Consider the following 20,738-nt stretch of genomic DNA (forward strand, 5'->3'; position numbering starts at 1 on the left):
ATCGGTTTTCTCCATTATATGCAATTTACAAATAGAATAATTTTAATTAGGTTTGCATATCAATCACTAGCGCCTGTAGCTCAGTGGATAGAGCGTCTGTTTCCTAAGCAGAAGGCCGTAGGTTCGACCCCTACCTGGCGCGCTGTAATGTTTTATTTTATGATTATTTTCCTTAATTTTACAAAATCCCAATCCAACGAGACGAGTTATGAAGGACCCAAAATTTTGTTTTGAAACAAATTATTCTGATGCAGTTATGTGTCCACACACACAAGCCAACACTCTTGAGAATTGTCATTAATGAATTCATTTGAAGATGGAAACAGTAAATAGCTACCTTCTGTGGCAAGCAAGAGTAACACTGTAACAGAAACAAGAAACACAGAGAAGCACAAGAACTAAACACAACACGCACACCCACACAGAGAAGAAAAAAGAATATATAACACAGCAAACAGAGATCCTGCTCAACGACCAAGTTGAGCACTTGAAAACGTTGCTGTCCCAGCTCCACCAGAGCTAACCGAGGTCGCAGTACTCGAAGACGACACATGATAACTAGCAACAGGCATTTTGGTCGGAAGATGAGGCAACGGCGCTTCGAGACTCAAAACCTGGATCGCTTGTTTTATCGAAGGCCTCGAGTTCCTATCAGGATGAGCACACCACAACCCCACAACCATAAGACACTCCGCTTGCTTCTCATCAAAACCATCACCCCCAAGTTTCTCATCAACACCTTTGATCAATTCACCTTTCCCATACAAATCCCACACTCTCTCCACAAGGCTCGCCTCAGGCTCCACTCTCCCTTGCCTCGGATCAACAGACTTTCTCCCCGTAACAATCTCCAACGTAACAACTCCAAAGCTATAAACATCAGACTCTTTACTCGCCCTTCCCGTGCTAATATACTCAGGAGCCATGTAACCAAAGGTCCCCGCAAGCCCCGTAGTCTGTGGGCCCACCTCGTGGTCCATCAACCTAGCCAACCCGAAATCACCAAGCTTGGCGTTGAAGCTAGAGTCCAGCATCACGTTACTCGCTTTAATATCTCTATGCACAACGCACTGCTCCCACTCCTCGTGGAGATAGAGCAGCGCGGAGGCTATACCGAGAGTCACCTTGCACCTCACACCCCAAGCGAGATGCTGCGGTTTTTTACCAAAGAGGTGAGCGTCTAAACTACCGTTAGGCATGAACTCGTATACCATCAGAAATTCATCTTTTTCGTGACACCAGCCGACGAGCTGCACTAAGTTCCGATGCCTCAAACTGCTGATTATCTTCACTTCCGTTACGAACTCTCTTTTCCCCTGCGTAGACCCGCCCGTAAACTTCTTGATGGCGACCATCATGTCTAACCCGGTTAAGTAGCCTTTGTACACGGCTCCAAATCCTCCTTCCCCTAGCTTCCTATCGACCGAGAAGTTGTTAGCGGCCGAGGCGAGTTCCTTGTAAGAAAACTTCCTCGGTCCTGCTCCTCTTTCGAGATCCTCGTTGATCGACGTCAAGTTCTCTTTCTCCTCCTCTGCCTTCTCCCTCCGATATTTCCATTTCAAGAAGGTTATTAGCAAGACAATGAAGAACGTTACTAAAACAAACCCGGACACCGAAACGCCGATGATCATCCCTTTTTTCTTGTCTTCTTGGCTTTTCTTGATATCTCGTAGCTCCAGGTCTGAACTGTACTCCCACGTCAGAAGCCTGTTTCCTTCCGTGACGCTCCCAGACGTCGCGGAGAATCCAACAGTGACTTCTGACGGCAGGACTTTCGAGAGATCGATGATGTAAGAAAGGCTCGAATTCTCATTAGGATTGGATGTTAAGTCGTAGGTCCAGGATACGCTCAGGTTTCTTCTAACGGAATCGTAGAAGATCCGCACACGGCCAATATCTTGGCTGTGTGCGGACGCGTTCCAAGAAGTCACGCTAGAAGAAACTAGAGAGTTGTTGTTGATTCCCACGTGAGAAGCCATGTCTAGAGGATCCCAGTTCGGATTAGTAAAGGTGTCGAACTCGACGTGAAATAGCGGGAAAGAGGAAGAGAGGACGTCTGTTTCGTTGAACAGACCCAAGAAGCCACCAGCTGAGTTTGGAGGCATTTGGATCTCAGCTGGAGCTAGGAAGAAAGCGAAGCCGTGACCGTAGTTACCGTACTTAACGCCACGTGTATCGATCCTGAAGGAGAAACGCGTGGTGAAGTCCGAAGGGTTGCCGGTTTGTGGATCCCAAAGAGGGATTTTTTTACCGTAGGTAACCCAACCGGAACGGCTTGTGTAGTCAATGTTGGTAAGCTCGACGGCGCCGTTTGCTCTTGCGTCTCCTTGGTATGCTACTTCAGGACTATTTGACGTGAAACGAGTTATGTTGAACTGAACTGAACAGACCAAAGGGAGAAGCAAAACAGATGAAAAGAGGAGGATTGAGTTGGCCATTTTGCAGGGAGAGACCAAGATGGTTATCACAAGAGACCAAGATGGTGGAATTGTCATGTATACTTTCACAGCAAGTCAACGACTTAACCATGATTAGAAGAATGATCACCAGAATAGTTGACCATAAGAGTAAATAAATCAAATCCATATTGAAAATTCTACTATAATATTGGTAATGAGTATGACATGAAATATTTAAAAATGTGGAAGACATGTTTAGTGCTCATCCTAAAGCTCAAGATAATCACAAGTATATCAAAGAGATAATCACAAGCCTTACAGATGAAACTTATTAAAAATTTAAATTTTCCAGCAGAACACAACGCAGAAGTGAACAATTAACGTTGACCAATTCCACATAACTAGCTTATGCACTATCACCAACAACACAGGTGGTTCATCTGTAAACTTAAGAACATGTCAATGTACAGTAAGTAAGAACCTTGGCCTGCAAGGCTGCAACATTTTTAAAAGTACCTAAAAGAGAAAATACATAGAAAAGATAAAAAGTCCAACACCTTTTTGATAAAATGAAACAAAACCATATGGATATGAAGAAACAAATGGACTGAGGAACGACTTCCACCAAGCCAAGGACAAATCAATGATTAGAAAAATAAGCTCATCCGAAGGAGCCAGCTCAGCCTCAGCTAAAACTATTTAGCATCAACCTTAAAATCATGCATATTTTTCTTTTGTTTCGTCAACCTTTGAAACAAGTCGTTCTGTTATCATGTGTAAGGAATTTGATAAACAATTCTAATAAGAAAGCAAAAACAATTGACGTCAAGAATAAACAAAATGATATTAAAAACTCAAATATTTAAAGCTACATGCAAGAACAAACCCACATGACAAACAACGTTATCTTCGAAAGAGATAGAGAAAAAACCTTTTCTTTTCTAAATAGAAACTACTTTAAATTATAACCATGGATCATGCAATTCAGAATAACAATAGACTTTCTACGACTTATCACGAAAATAAAATAAAAAATCATTTCGTCGAACAGTTGGCGTGCACGTCCTAAAACCAACCACCTCTCCCAAGACCGGTTTCTAAATTAGACTATAGTTAATGGGCCTCGTTTCTAAATACTAACAATCTCGGCCCATTCCTAACGCAAACACAAGTTTCGTTATTTTCATTTTAATCCCCCAACTTTCCTTAAATCAAACACTTACCCCATCAGCTTCTACTTCCTTCACTTTCTCTCCGTCTCCCTCCCAGATCCAACCTGCACTGCCTCCAACTCTCATTCAATGGCTTCTGAAGATTCTCTCTCCTCGAATCCTCTCTTGCAGAACTTTAACTTCCCTCCGTTCGACGTCGTCGATGCTCGCCACGTCAGACCAGGGATACGTGCTCTCTTGCACCAGCTCGTACGATTCTCCTTCTTATCCGTATTGAATATTTAGAGTTGTGTTTGTATTGTTTCTGTGATTTGATCACATGTAACTGTTATTGACCTGATTGATGTGTGAACAGGAAGCTGAGTTGGATCAGTTAGAGAAAACAGTTGAGCCTTCGTGGCCGAAACTAGTGGAGCCGTTAGAGAAGATTGTTGATCGGTTATCAGTTGTTTGGGGAATCATCAATCACCTTAAGGCTGTCAAGGACACTCCCGAGCTTCGCGCTGCCATCGAAGAAGTTCAGGTACAGTATAATTTATCTTCCCCTGCTCATGAGTGGTTTGATTCAGTTTATGTATCTTTGGTCTGAAGCTCTTACCAGTCGTTGTCTACATGTGTTTGATTGCTATTAAACCTTTTTTAATCAAATTCTAAAATGTGGTTCTTGCCTTGGTGTATTATATATATATTTTTTAGTAGATTATGTGAGATTCAGACAAAGAGTTGTTCTGAGTTTGTGTTTGGTTTGTTCAGTGAATTAAGATTCGTTTTCTAACCTTACTTTTGTCTACAGCCAGAGAAGGTGAAGTTCCAGCTCAGGTTGGGGCAGAGCAAACCTATTTACAGTGCCTTCAAGTCTATCCGAGAATCCTCTGACTGGAACACACTGAGTGAAGCTCGTCAACGGCTAGTAGAAGGCAAGTAACTGTCACTGGAGCATAACAAAGAACTTTTTTTTTTTTGTTTAGAGATATGTGCTAACTGTGGTGTCCGTGTATTTTCAGCACAAATAAAGGAGGCGGTTCTCAGTGGTATCGCTCTTGACGATGACAAGAGAGAAGAGTTTAACAAAATTGAACAGGTCTGTCTAAAACTCCTAACGAATAAATGTCAGCTTGTATAGTGTAATTAGAATATCATATGCTTACATGACTTTCCACTATAGGAACTTGAAAAACTTTCACATAAGTTCTCTGAGAATGTTTTAGACGCTACAAAGAAGTTCGAAAAGCTGATAACAGACAAGAAAGAGATCGAGGGGTTACCACCATCTGCACTTGGACTATTCGCACAAGCAGCTGTTTCCAAGGTATGAACAATATCCCAAAGTTGCATGTCGTTTTACATTGGTTTCTTCAGTTGCTGATACCTTTTGATATATGACACTAGGGAAATGAAAATGCAACTGCTGACACTGGACCTTGGCTCATTACACTGGATGCTCCTAGCTATCTTCCCGTCATGCAACACGCCAAGAACCGTGCTCTGCGCGAGGAAGTCTATCGTGCTTATTTGTCTCGTGCCTCTTCGGGTGATTTAGATAATACTGCAATTATCGATCAAATCTTGAAGCTCCGGTTGGAAAAGGCTAAGCTTCTTGGTTACAGCAATTACGCTGAGGTACAGTCATCTCACTAAGTCAAACTCACTAAGTCAAGCTAACTCGCCTTTGCTCGTGGGATTAAATTTAATGTGGCTCTCCTTCTCTAGGTAAGCATGGCCACGAAAATGGCTACGGTAGAGAAAGCAGATGAGCTGTTAGAAAAGCTTCGCAGTGCTTCTTGGGCTCCAGCTGTACAAGGTAACCTCTTACTTAAGATTTTCGTTAAAATCAACAACTAGTTCCTTAAACCTAATTACACTTTTCATGCGATATGGACATAGATATAGAAGACCTTAAGAGTTTTGCAAAGAACCAAGGTGCTGCAGAAGCTGACAGTTTGACTCACTGGGACGTCACTTTCTGGAGTGAGAGACTCCGTGAATCGAAATACGATATTAATGAGGTTCTTATCCTTATTCTTAAACTATATTGTTTTGAAAGTTGAAACTGTTGACGTTTATCAGTCACTGCTTGTATCTTTTGTAGGAAGAACTGCGGCCCTACTTCTCACTGCCAAAAGTTATGGACGGGCTTTTCCGTCTAGCTAAGACACTTTTTGGAGTTGATGTTGTGCCCGCTGATGGTGTTGCTCCGGTAAAATCTGGAGCCTCTTCTCCCTATATTCAGCGTCTTATTATCTATGTTAACCTGTTATATCTAATTGCCTTGAAGGTCTGGAACAGCGACGTTAGGTTCTACTGCGTCAAAGATTCTTCTGGAAATCCAACTGCTTATTTCTACTTTGATCCATACTCTCGTCCTTCTGAAAAGAGAGGCGGCGCTTGGATGGATGAAGTTTTTTCCCGTAGCCGAGTCATGGCCCAAAAAGGTTCCTCCGTTAGACTGCCTGTTGCGCAGATGGTCTGCAACCAAACTCCACCGGTTGGTGACAAGCCAAGCCTTATGACATTCCGTGAGGTAAAGAAAAAATCTTATAGATATTTTTTTTAAACGAGTCGTGATAATATCATTTTGATTTACAGGTAGAGACTGTGTTCCATGAGTTTGGCCATGCTCTTCAGCATATGCTTACCAAAGAGGATGAGGGGCTAGTGTCTGGTATCCGAAATATCGAGTGGGATGCAGTTGAGTTACCTTCACAGTTTATGGAGAACTGGTGCTACCACAGGTACTTGGGTTCAACTGCCATGTCATGTCTGATTTTGATTTACAAATATTTATATTAGTGCATTTGTATTGAACATTATGTGAATGTGGTTTCAGGGATACCTTAATGAGCATTGCTAAGCATTATCAAACAGGAGAAACTCTTCCCGAGGATGTATACAAGAAGCTCCTGGCTGCAAGAACATTCCGTGCAGGATCTCTTAGTCTTCGTCAGGTTAGTACATAATAGTCAAACTGCTGATCTGTAGGAATTACATTTCAGTAAATGTTGCTCTTGTTTTGTTCCAGTTGAAGTTCGCTACTGTGGATCTGGAGCTGCACACAAAGTATGTGCCTGGTGGGACGGAGTCTATTTACGATGTTGATCAAAGGGTATCCCTAAAGACACAAGTGATCCCTCCACTTCCTGAGGATAGATTCCTCTGTAGCTTCAGCCATATATTTGCCGGTAAGCCCTGTAAAATAACCCTTTGACAGCATTCTGTAGTTTCTTTCACTCACTCAAGTTTTCATACTTTGCCAGGCGGTTATGCAGCTGGATATTACAGTTACAAGGTAATAGATATTCTCTTGTTTCTATTTAACTCACTAGTGACTAATGATAAAATCAAATTTCTAAATACACTTTCGTGGGAAATGTGCAGTGGGCGGAGGTTTTGTCTGCGGATGCGTTTTCAGCCTTTGAAGATGCTGGATTGGATGACATCAAGGTATGTATATACTATAGCAAAAACATATAGTATGAACCTTTCAATCAGGTTTCCATATTTGTGAACATCTCTTTTTGTTGCAAAAACACAGGCTGTTAAAGAAACAGGGCAGAGATTCAGAAACACTATACTTGCTCTTGGAGGAGGGAAAGCGCCTCTACAAGTAAAAACACTCCTCATTGCTTTTAGGTTCAACATAGATACAAAAGTCAGTTTGCTGAGCTTAGAATGATCATTTTTGTGGTGCCTTTGCTATTTTGAGCAGGTGTTTGTGGCGTTCAGAGGACGAGAGCCTTCCCCAGAGCCTCTCCTCAGACACAACGGACTCTTGGCTGCTTCTGCTTAAAACTCACATTTCCTCTCGTCTCTCACTTCACGTTTATTTGGAAGAGAGTGATCTCGTACCTTGGTTTTTAGGATTTATCAATTTCATCCAATAAAATTAAACTTTTTACTTGCTTCTGCACTGAGCATGTTCTTACCAACCAAAATCCAGAGAAGTGAGATTGTAACAAATGAGAGCATATGTTTATCTGCGTGAACATGAACAAAGAGAGAAATAGGAACAAACCCACTTCATCTTTACTAGGTCACTCAACCTCTGGCCATCTGTATTCCTGTCAGCAATGCTCTAAAAGAACTAAAGAACCTTAATTTGAAAGTGAGAAAAGATAAATACTAACACTACTTTCTCAGCCTATGAATCTAAAAACTACCCTTTACATTTTTCTCTCCATCTACTGTTTCCTAACACTCAAAATCTCTTTTCTTTTGCCTTTTCCATTTTTTTCCCTTTATACCGAACTTCCTCCTCCCAAGATCATCCTGAAGTTGTTTACATGTTTTGTAATTGGATTTAGTTTGTGCCTTAAATTACAAATTTAATTTAAGGTATGCACACAGCACACTCGCACTTAAATTACAAATTAATTGGGTAGGCTAAAGCACTAGCTAGAGCTTTGTGCGATTAGGTTAGGTTTATTTGTAACGAATTAGGTTAGTTTTTTAATTTATACATTTAAATATGGTCCAAACGTGGACCTCACATTTGTATTTGCTGACGAGAGCTTGTGAAATATATATGTAAGGTGTCTCAGATGAGGTGTTTAATAAGTTTTCCAATCATAATTAAAGTAAGGGATCCCTTAATTAAAGTAATCGTGTAAAAAATTAAAACATGTGAGTGCTTTCCTAATTTCATCGACCTCTAGAGATTTCTTTTCCATAATGTTATTGGTTGATATTGGGTCGCACGCAGCCACCATTAACTTTGTTTTCTTTTCTTTGTCCCTAACAAATTAAAAGCTTTGAAACGATTGGTTTAATGCCTTGCATACGAATACTATATTCAAAGTTGCGGGTTTGATTCAAATACCATATAATGCTGTTCTTGTTTGTTTCACTTTTTTTTGTGTTCTTCTTAAGGGATAACTAAAAGATTATAGAGGCTATGTATTTATCTTACAAAAATGTAAAACCAAATAACAACAAATTTTAAACATTTGTTTAAGATATCTCAAAATAAGTATGTTCTTATAATATAACCACAAATCAATAATGCCAGAAGAAATATACCTTTGGTATAATTTTTTAAAAAATTAGAAGTTATCCGGATTCTTAACACTTACTGATTTTACAAAATGAAGATAAGTGTTGAGTAGCTAGGGCATGAAATCTGTAAAATTAAATCTCTTATAATGTGAACAGAATTATATCAAATATATCATAAAATTTGAAAGATTGAAGGTGAAAGAATATGACATTATCGTATTTTTAGTGAGTATATAGAGTGATACTATAATCAAATGAGAAATGTTATATAACTATACGCTGGAGGCATAGGAAATATTTATATGTTCATAAATAAATAAATTCGCTGGGCGTGTTCAGATTTTAACTTTCAGATCTAATGAAGAGCTTGTATCTACTGACTAGCGACTATACAGTCTTAAATTAAACAAATGGAAACGTTAAAAATTAATTATGTATATATGGATTGTCTTCGTTTTTTGAGCAAAATGTATATGGATTATCTTGTGGGGTATATGAGGTTAGAGAGTTGTATAGCTTTAAAAGTGAATGTAAGGTATATAGCGTGCGGAATATATACTATATAGTTATATCAGCATCCGATAGATATGTCGACTGAATCACAATCTAATACCCATTTTTAGTCGACATCTAATACCCGTTTATAACGAAAGTTAGGTATAACATGGAATTTAGAAGATAAACAGATTCTATATTCTTTATGTTCATGCGCATGTGATTCTCGTCAGATTTTAATTGCCGTTTAACGGCGCCAAGCGATTTACTAGCTAGTAATACTACCATTACTTATCAAGAACCCTCAACAACAATTTTTTATAATAACGTTTTACAAATTGTACATTTTCATAAGACGGTGATTAAACCAAGCAATTTAATTTTGACTCTCTTTCCGATGGAAACCGGAATATAATAAACCACTGCTTTTCGATCCACTAGCTAGATTGCATGACTAAATTCTGGAGGGAATCGAACTACATAATATTCAAATTTACGGTCTATTTCTAGTTACATTCCCAATTACGTTGATCAATCATTATTCAAAAAAGTATTAATGATCTAAACCTGAAACTTGATTGGTTTGTCCATATTCTCAAGTTCCATCTCGTGTGTACATGTTCTGGTTAGATACTCCTAGGAATGTTTATAACTATTACGTGTTTGGTATGAACATGCAGATATTATACGCAGAAAACGCATATTACTTCATCTCTATTTGTTGAGTCAATAATATTTAATATATGTTATCTACGGCCATTAATTATTGTTTTTAAATGGTGTGAACAAAAGACTAAAATTAGTGGTAGATGAATAAAAAATAGCATGCGGATAAGAGTTTTAAATTCGATAAACACGATTTTACTTTAAATACAAGGGATAAATCAACCATTAGCCAATTGTGTCTGACTCATGTTAAAAAAAAAAAACTTTACCAGTTAATTACTTTCTTTCAATTATTCATTAGTTTTTGTCCTTTTATTAAAATGTTAGTGCACTCATTCCACAATCGGTAGAGATACTAATGTTTTAAATTAGTTTTTTTGTCATTTTATTGAATGTTTCGAGTGCCACGGTTGGAAAGAATTCACAAAAATGAGGAACTTGTTTAAGCGTTGTAGTGATATATATATGAGGTTTCCAGATCAAAACCATGTACTCTCCATGTACAATCTGCAGCTAGCAATGAAAAACTAACAATTGATCTTGAGCGATGTACTTTTCAAGATTTGGGATATATTTTGGATTCCAAACATAAAGAAAATGTACTGGGTTGTCTGTGACTGTAGAAGATTTGACGTGGTGATAAGTTAGGTTATCGTGTAACATGTGTACATAGCATCGAATACAAATGTTATATTCTGTTATGATGCTTGTGAGTTGTGACATGGTCCATTTAATCTGTGTTTTGTCTCCTATATATACATATATATGCATACACGGGAAAGCATAATATAAAGGTACGAAAGACAAAATTCATAAAGGAGGTTCAAAAGGGAGACAAGTGGTTACGAACCTTAAAAGCATGGCCAGAAGTTTAGTAACTTAAAAGATATGGGTCGAAGCATAAATATCAAATTAGCTCACAAAGTAATAAAGAGAGATTTAAAGGGTGGAGAGCATTAACATTTAATTAAGTCAATTAATATGAAAAATAAAAAACGAAAAGGACACTGTGCCACTAGTAATTTATAAGGGGCAAATTGTGGAATAAATATTTTAATTAACGTCGGATTATCACTATATATATGGATGGAGGGAAGGACCACGAAAGACAAACCGAGATTAGTGTTGAAGAAAACAAAAAAAAAGAGCAAGAAAGAAAGAGAAGATTGTTGCATAGAAAAAGAGAGAGAGACAAATGGAGTGGAGAAAATGGTATTTAGATGCAGTTCTTGTTCCATGTGCTCTACTTGTGATGTTTAGTTACCACATCTACTTGTGGTACAAGGTTCGAACCGAACCTTTCTCTACCATCGTCGGCACTAATTCTCGCGCTCGTCGATCTTGGGTTGCCGCCATCATGAAGGTATACTTAATACTAGTGTTCAAAGCCTGTGATGTCGTTGATATTTATATAGTTTTGTCCTTTTTGTCAAAAGTGGATGTATATAGTTAAGTGTGTCACAACTCGCAAGTAATAATCGTTTCATTGGTTTAGGTCAAGTATAAGTTTTGGTGTACACAATTTTTTTATTGTTAACTGTAAATTTTATATGAAGATTGCATACTGAGATTATTACTTAGTGTTAGGATAAATTATATGTTTTTTCAAAGAAAAGATGTTTTAGAAGAAAATATGGTTCTTTTTTTTTTGAACAAAATAAAGAAAATATGGTTCATGCAAATAAATTGATATATATGAGGATAATAGGAAACTAGTTAGGAGTTATAATCCAAACCTATAAGGTCAGATACATAATACATATATATGTATCACATATATGTATGAACTTATAGGTTTGGTTTATAATGCATATCTAGTTTCCTATTACTCATACATATATTTGTATGTGCTTGTATATATATATATATTGTATGTACGCATTTTTTTTTTAAATATAACTAGTTCTCAAATAGTTAACTGTATATAAATGTGTGTTTTCAGGACAACGAGAAGAAGAACATCTTAGCTGTACAAACACTACGAAACACGATCATGGGAGCGACGCTAATGGCCACAACTTGCATCCTCCTCTGCGCAGGTCTCGCCGCCGTTTTAAGCAGTACTTATAGCATCAAGAAGCCTCTAAACGATGCCGTATTTGGATCCCATGGTGACTTCACAGTCGCACTCAAATACGTAACCATCCTCACTATCTTCCTCTTCGCCTTCTTTTCTCATTCTCTCTCCATTCGCTTCATCAACCAAGTCAACATCCTCATTAACTCTCCTCAAGATCCATCCTCCGATGACTTCGGAAGCTTCGTGACTACTCCCGAGTATGTCTCTGAGCTACTCGAGAAAGCTTTCTTGCTAAACACGGTAGGTAATAGGTTGTTCTACATGGGCTTGCCTTTGATGTTGTGGATATTTGGACCCGTGCTTGTGTTCTTGAGCTCTGCGTTGATGGTTCCTGTTCTATATAATCTGGACTTTGTGTTTTCGTCGGGGAATAAGGAGAAGTGTAAAGTGGATTGTCATGGAGATTCTGATGATCACTGCTCTCCTTGATATTATATATGTTCATGTTGAATATGTATATGATTAATAATAAACTTGTTGATTAATCTAAGTCTTTCAAGTTGGTTGTTGCTAAATCGTTTTTTTGAAAGCGGGTATTCTTGTAACCGGATTTTCTATGACGAAATTTAGTTTAATGATGCGAATACACTCAAGAACATTTTATATCCTAAATTTTGTGTAACATGCAAACGCATTAAGCTTGTGTCCTGATGAACATGTTGTTTATATACATAGTTATATAAATCTTTTACGAAAATGTTTGAATTAAGTCTTTGGGAGTCGTGGCTTCTAATTAAGTGATCAGAGGAGGTTCTTGGGACTCCAAATCGAGTTTTTTTTCTAGAAGTTTGTGATTATAATGTTAAGGTGGTTTGGGTACAAAGGTCTTGAGATGAGAGTAATGGAGATGCATAGGATGAGATATGCATATCTTCAACAACTCGTAGATGAAAGTTGAATGACGAAAATTGATTGCACCGGTTCATTTGTGGAGAAGGGCCAAAGACATAGCCATTTAGAATAAATCTTAAACAATCTATTACAAGAAAAATAACTTAATTTACTTACCACTAATTTTGGAATATTCAGACAAAGATTAATTTTTGGTTAGATCAATTATAACGTAACATATATTAAAACCGGATCTATATATGTTATGCTAGATAAACTTTCAATCTAAGACCAACATGTAATAAATGTATAACCAATTTTTTGTATGTTATTAAAGATATATTCCAACTTTTTATGTGGTATTTTGGACTTTGTGTTTACTAGTGGTAATGTTCAGCGCCTGAACCAATACTTCACCGGTGGTAATGGAATGGACAATGTGGGTGCTACTGAACCATCCAGAGCAGAAATCGAATCCGTTCGATTTTAGTAACTTCGTCGCAGAAGTTAATGGTTATAGCGCATATATAGGCCCATTTGCGCATATATATAGGCCCATTAAAAGCCCAATATAATTGTTAATTGGTTCATTACCTTTTCTGTATGTTCCCAGAATCGAACCCTGATCCGGATCCTATCTCGTCGGCGAGGAACGAATTGCTCGCTTTGAGAGCAATTCACAGGCGGAGAAGCTGCGAGGAGCGTTTCTCTCAATCCAATTTCGCCACACCACTAGTTTTTGTAAGTTAAAAGTTAGTGAATTTGGATCAATTTTGATTCTGATTGGGTGTTGGGGGTGCACGAAGCTGTTGATTTCTAATTTTTCACCCCTTTTGTGGAGCAGAAGAAAACTAAACGATGCCTCGCAAAGGATTCTCCAATTTCGACGATTATGATGATGGTTTCGATGATGATTATGACTATGATGTTGATGTAGAAGAAGATGAACACGGTAAGTATATTCTCATTCCTTTCTTGTGAGTTCTGTTGTGGTTTTAATTTACTGTTTTCATAAACTTGCAGAAGCTGCTGAACCCAAGGAGCAAGTAGTAATTGCAAAGCGAGGGCTTTGGCGATGTGCGATATGTACATATGACAATGATGAGAGTATGCATGTTTGTGATATTTGCGGTGTTATTCATTATCCTGTGCCCGGTGGAAACAAAACCATCAGTAACAATACAGGTACTGTCTCTTCTATCCTTCAATCTATACTAGTGAAGGCTTTGTAGTTCATTACAATGTTCTAAAAATCGGTTTAGACGGCACTTAGTTGCCGGCCTAGTTGGCAAATCGGAGCTAAACAATGTCCAAGAAATCGCTAGGCAGTAGTTAGTTGATTAGGCGGTAGTTAGTTCATTACAGTGTTCATTACAGTGTTCTCTGAGTTCATATTAGTCAGTTGTTGTTACAGTCGGTAGTTAGTAACACTAGGCGGTAGTTAGTTCATATTAGTCAGAGAAGCTAGTTGTTGTTACAGTGTTCTCTGAGTTCATATTAGTCAGAGAAGCTAGTTGTTGTTGTTACAGTCGCATTTTGTCTTTGTATGAGATACATGAGTTTATTTTCTGAGGTCATTGATTAAGCTATTGTTATCTGTTTGGGATTAGTAGTGATTGGTTGAATAGATGTGTGTTTGTTGCAGTTGAAGGCAGATGCAAAGAACCAATGGTATCCAAATTGGCAAAGTCCCTTTTCGAATCGAATTCACTGAAAAAGGGTGTCCTCTATCAGCCTGAGCACAAGAATCTTGTGTTGGCACAGGGAGCTCTGCCTAGAATTTCCCGTGGGAACATTCACGATCTCCACAAGGCTTTTAGTTCTAAAAATTCATCCGTTAGTAGTATAGGTTAGGAACTTTTTGCTGTAGTTGTTTGATAGTGTTCTTATGTTTTCAATAAGATGTTCTTGTTGAGAGTCTATTAGTTGGTTCTTTGCATTTTGGCTGTGCTAAAGCGTTATTCTGATCATTTATTTTATTTAACTTATGTTATAGCACCGTTCAAGTTTGATGCTCCATCGCCAGATGATTTAGTCTCCAATGGACTAAAATCCTCGAGAACTGGTCCAAAAGGTAATCCACACTTGGCTTTGATGATGTTTGTTCTTGTACGGATTAGATGATTAGTCTCTCTGCTTTAATCCATCTTATTTTGAGAATCTTAGTGAGTTCAGCGCTTAAAAAGATTATTGAAGCCAATGTTGATACTTGATACAACCATACGTTAGCTCAAGTGGTGATGCTAGTGATAAGTTTTAGTTCAATTGTAATTAGGATTTCCATTTTTTTTTTGTTCTTTCCTTTTTTCAGTTGTATTTATGTTTTTTACTTAGTTTCCTTTTAGGTTTGGGAATAATCTTTCTGATAAATAGGGATGAATCATTCAACAATTTAGAGAGAAGAGGAGTTATTCTCGTACTTTGGTTTTGTGTGTTTCGTCTAGTTTATTTTCAATTTGGTGGTTTGAAGTGCGCTCTTAACTCTTAACAGATAGCATGAAGAATAAAGAGAAGCAAGATAGCGCAGAACATAATCAGACAAGCTCCCAAGGTAGGCACGATAACGTTGGCGTTGGCGGCATACAATCTTTCAAAAGTTTGCCAAAAGCAAAAGCAGATAAATCTAAGGAGACAAGCTCTTCGTCAAAAAACATGGAGGTGTCGGAGAGTCTTACTAGTACTATGAACAATATGTCTTTGACTGGGGAAACAGAAACCTCCAGGGATGTAAAAATTAGAAGTGCAAAATCAAAATCAAATCATAAGCCAGAGGAGTGGATGATGCTTGATAAAGAATCGGATGCACTAAGTCAACTGAATCTTGCCATTGTGAGTTTCCTGGCTTTCTAAGTTTCTTCCATGCATACTGTTACTGACGTTTGCGATGTGATTGTAGGTGGGACATGTTGATTCCGGTAAGTCAACACTTTCGGGTAGGCTACTGCATCTGTTGGGAAGAATATCTCAAAAACAAATGCACAAGTTTGAGAAAGAAGCAAAGTCGCAGGTAACCTGTTTGCTCTTTTTGGATGTTCCGGTTCGGTTCTGGTAACAAAATTAGAAACCAGCTAATACCTGATATAATTTCGGATCCCTTTCAGTTCCGGTTTTTTGGTTAATTCGGGTTAAAAATTAGAAAATTCGAATTTTTCGGATTAAACATCAGGTTTTTGGGGTTTTCAGATAAAATTTTGGATAATTCGGACAATTTTTTAATTTTTTCAGATAAAAAGTATTCGTTATTTTTTTTTTGGTATTTCGGTTTTTAAACTATATATAGTTAATATTTATCATAATATAAATTATATTGTAGAAATTTGGGTAACCATTTGGTTTGGTTCCAATTCGGTTCTTTGGTTCTAGAGATATAGGGTCGCGTAAATTTTTTTTTCGGTTCGATTCTTTGGTGTCCATGCCTAGCTAAGAGACTCGAAAATACAAATTTCTTGTCCGTTTTCTTGACATTGTGTTTCTACTCCCATCAGGGCAAAGGCTCCTTTGCATACGCCTGGGCACTAGACGAGAGTGCCGAAGAGAGGGAGCGAGGAATAACAATGACAGTAGCCGTCGCCTACTTCAACTCCAAAAGACACCACGTCGTCCTCCTCGACTCTCCAGGCCACAAAGACTTCGTTCCCAACATGATAGCAGGAGCAACGCAAGCAGACGCAGCGATCCTCGTCATAGACGCATCCATCGGCGCCTTCGAAGCCGGTTTCGACAACTTGAAAGGCCAGACGAGGGAGCACGCCCGCGTTCTCAGAGGCTTCGGGGTGGAGCAAGTCATAGTTGCGGTCAACAAGATGGACATCGTTGGCTACTCCAAGGAGAGGTTTGAGCTGATCAAGCAGCACGTTGGGTCGTTTCTTCATTCTTGTCGGTTTAAAGAATCGTCTCTGACGTGGATTCCGTTGAGCGCCATGGAGAATCAGAACTTGGTTGCGGCTCCCTCAGAAAGCCGCTTGTCGTCGTGGTACCGAGGTCCTTGTCTGTTGGAGGCAGTTGACTCTGTCAAGTCTCCTGACAGAGACGTGTTAAAGCCTCTGCTGATGCCTATATGCGACGTTGTGAGGTCGAGTTCAGGGCAGGTGTCTGCTTGTGGTAAACTTGAAGCTGGAGCTGTTCGGTCAGGCTCCAAGGTAATGGTTATGCCATCGGGAGATCAAGGAACCGTGAAGTCTCTGGAGCGTGACTCTCAGGGCTGCAGCATTGCAAGAGCGGGGGATAACGTGGCGATAGCTTTGCAAGGGATCGATGCGAATCAAGTGATGGCAGGAGGTGTGCTGTGCCATCCTGATTACCCTGTTTCGGTAGCGACTCGTTTGGAGTTGATGGTGCTTGTTTTGGAAGGAGCTACACCGATCTTGCTCGGTTCTCAGGTAAAAGAAAGAAGACCCTCTCTTTCATGCTCAGTCTCTTATTATTTGTCTCAAGTTTTTTCTGATCCTTTTCAATTTGTAGTTGGAGTTTCATGTGCACCATGCGAAGGAGGCAGCAACGGTTGTGAAGCTTGTGGCGATGCTTGATCCCAAAACAGGGGAGGCGACAAAGAAGTCTCCTCGTTGTTTAACTGCTAAACAGAGTGCAATGCTTGAGGTTTGAAGTCTCTCTTAGACTTGTATGAGACATTACAAAAACTGCCTTGATATGTGACAATGTTTTGTTGTAATAACATTGCAGGTGAGTCTTCAGTATCCAGTTTGTGTGGAGACGTTTTCTGAGAGTAGAGCCCTTGGAAGAGTGTTCCTTAGATCATCAGGAAGAACAGTCGCTATGGGCAAAGTTACTCGGATTATCCAAGACTCGTAAAAGATTATTTACTCTTTGTTGAGTCGTCCCAAGTTTTGTCTGCAATACTTGCTAGGAAATATCCTACATCAACTGCAAAATACTATTCAGTTAAATTTCGATGTGTAATTTTATTAATATGATTATTTTTCCTTCAGCCACAAGAATATTTTCCATTAATTATGAAAAAAAAAATACATTGTTGCAGAACAATCCTATGGAGAAAATAACATATTTGTATTTATGTAAGAGTTGGTATGAAGAAGGCAGAACAAGAAAAAAAAACTTTAAGTTGGTATAGACTACAAAAATGTTTCAGGTTCAAATCAAAAGTTAAGGTTTGATACAAGTGGAGAATGGAAATTGTCATCTGATCGTATGAGTCAAAAGTAAAAAAAAAAATGTTATGTACAAGAGAGAAAGATGATGTAGAAACAATGCATTTGGTGAAGATGAAGAAGCAATGTATCTGATCATCTTGTAATCATCCCACAAAGCTAAAGTTGGGTGTGGCATTATTCACTACAACGACTTCTCCTCTTCTGCAGAGGTTTTGCAGATGGGGCACCAGTTCTTCATCCGTAGCCATCGTTGTACACAGCTCACATGGTACATATGTTCACATGGCATAGTCCCTACTTCATCTCCATCAACATACTCTTCCTGCACATCATATATATACAACATTAACTACAACGCGGATGCTACATTCTCTTGTTCCATCACAGATACTAGACAAACCAGTTGATTAATTAATAGTTTGCGTTAGAAAGTAGAGAGACCTGACAAATACTACACTTGATATCATCCTTATTCAGTGAGTTGGGGACGGTTTCATCTGTCTCCTGTTAAATGCTTTTCTGGAGGCTTCTCAACAGTGCTTCTTCGCTTAGAGCTGTGCTCACAGTACCCATTTTATCCCCCAATGCTAGTAGCTCCTGCAAGATTTGTGTTAAGCTAAAAATGGCTCATAACACATCAAGGGACCAAGGTGCAAAACTGACCTCATATGACATGTTATCAATGTCAAGCCTCATATCTGATATCTCTATGCTCATCGTAGAATCTGATCATAACACTTGAGAACAGACTCGTCTCCAAAGAAGCCAGTCTCTGTATGTAAAAAGAAAGCAGATCAGACAGTAGAAACGTCAGAAACACTCTATGCTGCTAATAATTACCTCGTATGTAAGCTCCTGATCATGCTCAATCCTTTCAAGGGCCAACAATACCTGTAAACATTTTTCAAAACATTGTTATCAACGACCTAGGAATCATCTCAAAGCTTCTAATGAAAGCAAAACAACAAGGTGAAGGAAACTTACCTCTGCTATTCCATTAATGTTGTAGCGACTTAAACCATCCTGGCTCACCAAAGAGCGTGAAGGTGAAGGGCCACTGTTACTGCTCGGCCTTCTATGACTACTTGATGATCTCTTACCATTAACTGAAACAACACTGTTACCTCTGATACTCGGTACTATCCGATTCCTTCTGTTATCAGAATCTGTGATGCGAGAAGAAGAACTTTGATTCCTTCCCTTGGTACCTGAGACGCTGGTCTTACTGGCTCTAGTGCTAGAAGAGCTGCTCTCCCCATCAGAGTTTTTCCTCTTCGTCACACTGATTCTTGTTGCATTAGTTGGAAGAACTTCAGACACAGAACTGCACCTCAATCCGTTCCTGCTCAGACCACCACCTTTTACAGTGTGCTCGCTACCAGAAGAAGAAACTGAGGAACCAATCAGAGGACTACCAGTAGTAAATGTAGCCGGCTTTCTTAAGTATCCAAATCCACCTGGAGTTCGAGATGAACTCCTAACAATCTCCTTCCCATTTGAGGAGGAACCAAGTTTAGTATTATTATCCATCCTAGTTCCCTTGGTGTAAGATACCTTTGCACTACAACCAATCCTGCTGCAGAAAGAGACACTCTTTTCATCTTTCTTGCTCATATTCTCACGCAGCAGTACAGTGCCGCTTGCTTTTCTAGGCAAGACCATCCGGTTAACCGATCGTTTACCTGAACATCCATCCATTGATAAAAGAATAGAACCTTTTTTCTCTGCAGACAGACGGACAAAAAAAAGTAAACTGATCAAATAGAATATTCGGTAACACCAAACAAAAACTCTATAAATAATATAAACACAGCTTCAACAAGTCATCAAAACCTTTTTTTTTTAAGTTAAAAGCATCAAGGAGACAAGAACATGAGAGTGAATGTAAAGATCATCCAGAGGAAAACATTGCCTGGTGGTGTTGTTTATAAACATGAGACCACAAAGGTGATCATGTGATCGTGGACAAAGAGATAAAAGTGGAGGGGCAAACTAATGGTCCCCAAGCCAAAGAGAAAACAAAGGGTAATGATATTCGAATTAAACGGACTATCAATAAACAAAATGACTCCTTTTAATCCGTTGATGATGTAGAGAAAGTTGTATTAACAAACGTATCGTCCTTTTTGGCGTAAATCAAGAGACTCTTGTTTATCAAGTTGTCATCAACCATGTACTTATTCTTGTTTACCATCATTCATAGCTAATTTATTTTCATATTTTAAGCATAATGAGTTTACGAATGCTAACACAGATATGTTGTTGATTTCAAGTCGAAAAATATGTTTTTCTCGAGGACAAAACTTTGTTAGCTGTATGTTTTATAATGTGAATATTTTAGTGAACATTTGTTCTAATTAAGGGACTCTATACATTTAAAATGCACATTTTGACTGATATATGATCGTTGCGGTGAAAAGCATGTTAGTAGATAAGCGACATAAACATATGCAATGTGATAAGTACATGCACCATTTACGTGTGCACTTTCCTGTTGTTTCAAAAAAAACCAAGCTGGCTAGACATTTTCATTTCATTTTGAAATTGCTAAGTGCATGCACCATTTACGTGTAGACTCACTAGCGGATGACAAGCTAAGTTTATGCTATTTGGAAAAGAACGAACTATATATTAACGTATGTTTTAGTTTTGGTAATTAATATGGAAATCTACATTTTCTAATTTTTCAATTATTTTCATCTCTATATAATATATTGTGACATGCACGTAGTGCAGAAGTATTTAGGAACACATCAGACCACATTTTGATTTTTAAAATACAACTTAGAAAGCCAATTATATAAAGGATGTAATTAGCTAAATAAGGTACAAAATATTTTCCCATTGAACATGTAAAACAAAAGGAAATTAATTATTATTCACAAGGAAACAGAAAGATATTCACTAAATTTAGATAAGTATTAACACCTAATAAATTACTATTACATGGAAAAGATATATTAGCTCAAACAAA

At 38.4% G+C, this 20,738-nt stretch overlaps 4 protein-coding genes, 1 non-coding gene and 1 pseudogene across 8 annotated transcripts; 4 read left to right on the forward strand and 2 right to left on the reverse strand.

Annotated features, from left to right (window-relative positions):
* Positions 1-3: 3 nt before the first annotated feature.
* Positions 4-3,358, reverse strand: LOC103850316 (L-type lectin-domain containing receptor kinase IX.1-like). Its single transcript, XM_009127045.2, has one exon. It carries the CDS (start codon positions 2,493-2,495, stop codon positions 468-470), a length of 2,028 nt encoding a protein of 675 aa, XP_009125293.1. The 5' UTR covers positions 2,496-3,358; the 3' UTR covers positions 4-467.
* TRNAR-CCU lies at positions 70-142 on the forward strand. The gene has a single exon. It is a non-coding gene; the product is annotated as a tRNA-Arg (tRNA).
* A 269-nt stretch (positions 3,359-3,627) lies between the features above and the next one.
* LOC103850315 (probable cytosolic oligopeptidase A) lies at positions 3,628-7,473 on the forward strand. The gene is made up of 17 exons (XM_009127044.3): positions 3,628-3,820; positions 3,927-4,094; positions 4,365-4,488; positions 4,576-4,652; positions 4,737-4,880; positions 4,961-5,191; positions 5,282-5,372; positions 5,456-5,577; positions 5,661-5,768; positions 5,847-6,092; positions 6,158-6,303; positions 6,399-6,516; positions 6,591-6,750; positions 6,826-6,857; positions 6,947-7,012; positions 7,104-7,175; positions 7,278-7,473. Exons 1-17 carry the CDS (start codon positions 3,701-3,703, stop codon positions 7,356-7,358), a joined length of 2,106 nt encoding a protein of 701 aa, XP_009125292.1. The 5' UTR covers positions 3,628-3,700; the 3' UTR covers positions 7,359-7,473.
* Positions 7,474-7,710: 237 nt separating this feature from the next.
* On the forward strand, positions 7,711-13,376 carry LOC103850314. Its single transcript, XM_009127043.3, has 2 exons — positions 7,711-11,087; positions 11,667-13,376. Exons 1-2 carry the CDS (start codon positions 10,920-10,922, stop codon positions 12,231-12,233), a joined length of 735 nt encoding a protein of 244 aa, XP_009125291.1. The 5' UTR covers positions 7,711-10,919; the 3' UTR covers positions 12,234-13,376.
* On the forward strand, positions 13,195-17,672 carry LOC103850312 (elongation factor 1-alpha 1). 4 transcript variants are annotated; one of them, XM_009127039.3, is made up of 10 exons: positions 13,195-13,376; positions 13,480-13,587; positions 13,659-13,820; positions 14,281-14,484; positions 14,632-14,709; positions 15,127-15,464; positions 15,532-15,642; positions 16,121-17,014; positions 17,097-17,231; positions 17,316-17,672. In XM_009127039.3, the coding sequence occupies exons 2-10, from the start codon at positions 13,494-13,496 to the stop codon at positions 17,442-17,444; spliced, it is 2,145 nt and encodes a 714-aa protein (XP_009125287.1). In that variant the 5' UTR covers positions 13,195-13,376; positions 13,480-13,493; the 3' UTR covers positions 17,445-17,672. The 4 variants fall into 4 exon arrangements, with proteins under 4 accessions (XP_009125287.1, XP_009125290.1, XP_009125289.1 ...); XM_009127041.3 differs by having other exon boundaries at positions 13,258-13,387; XM_033284451.1 differs by having other exon boundaries at positions 13,265-13,376; positions 13,477-13,587.
* LOC103850313 lies at positions 17,357-19,508 on the reverse strand (annotated as a pseudogene).
* Positions 19,509-20,738: the final 1,230 nt, after the last annotated feature.

Source organism: Brassica rapa, chromosome A02 (assembly GCF_000309985.2).
Source record: "Brassica rapa cultivar Chiifu-401-42 chromosome A02, CAAS_Brap_v3.01, whole genome shotgun sequence".
Lineage (NCBI taxonomy): Eukaryota > Viridiplantae > Streptophyta > Magnoliopsida > Brassicales > Brassicaceae > Brassica > Brassica rapa.

Coding starts and splice junctions, on each gene's coding strand:
- LOC103850314 (XM_009127043.3), top strand. CDS start 10,920: ATGGAGTGGAGAAAATGGTATTTAGATGCAGTTCTTGTTCCATGTGCT. Junction 11,088..11,666: donor GGGTTGCCGCCATCATGAAG/GTATACTTAATA, acceptor GTGTGTTTTCAG/GACAACGAGAAGAAGAACAT.
- LOC103850312 (XM_009127039.3), top strand. CDS start 13,494: ATGCCTCGCAAAGGATTCTCCAATTTCGACGATTATGATGATGGTTTC. Junction 13,588..13,658: donor TGTAGAAGAAGATGAACACG/GTAAGTATATTC, acceptor ATAAACTTGCAG/AAGCTGCTGAACCCAAGGAG. Junction 14,710..15,126: donor CTCGAGAACTGGTCCAAAAG/GTAATCCACACT, acceptor AACTCTTAACAG/ATAGCATGAAGAATAAAGAG.
- LOC103850315 (XM_009127044.3), top strand. CDS start 3,701: ATGGCTTCTGAAGATTCTCTCTCCTCGAATCCTCTCTTGCAGAACTTT. Junction 5,192..5,281: donor GTTACAGCAATTACGCTGAG/GTACAGTCATCT, acceptor CTCCTTCTCTAG/GTAAGCATGGCCACGAAAAT. Junction 5,769..5,846: donor CCGCTGATGGTGTTGCTCCG/GTAAAATCTGGA, acceptor ATTGCCTTGAAG/GTCTGGAACAGCGACGTTAG.
- LOC103850316 (XM_009127045.2), bottom strand. CDS start 2,495: ATGACAATTCCACCATCTTGGTCTCTTGTGATAACCATCTTGGTCTCT.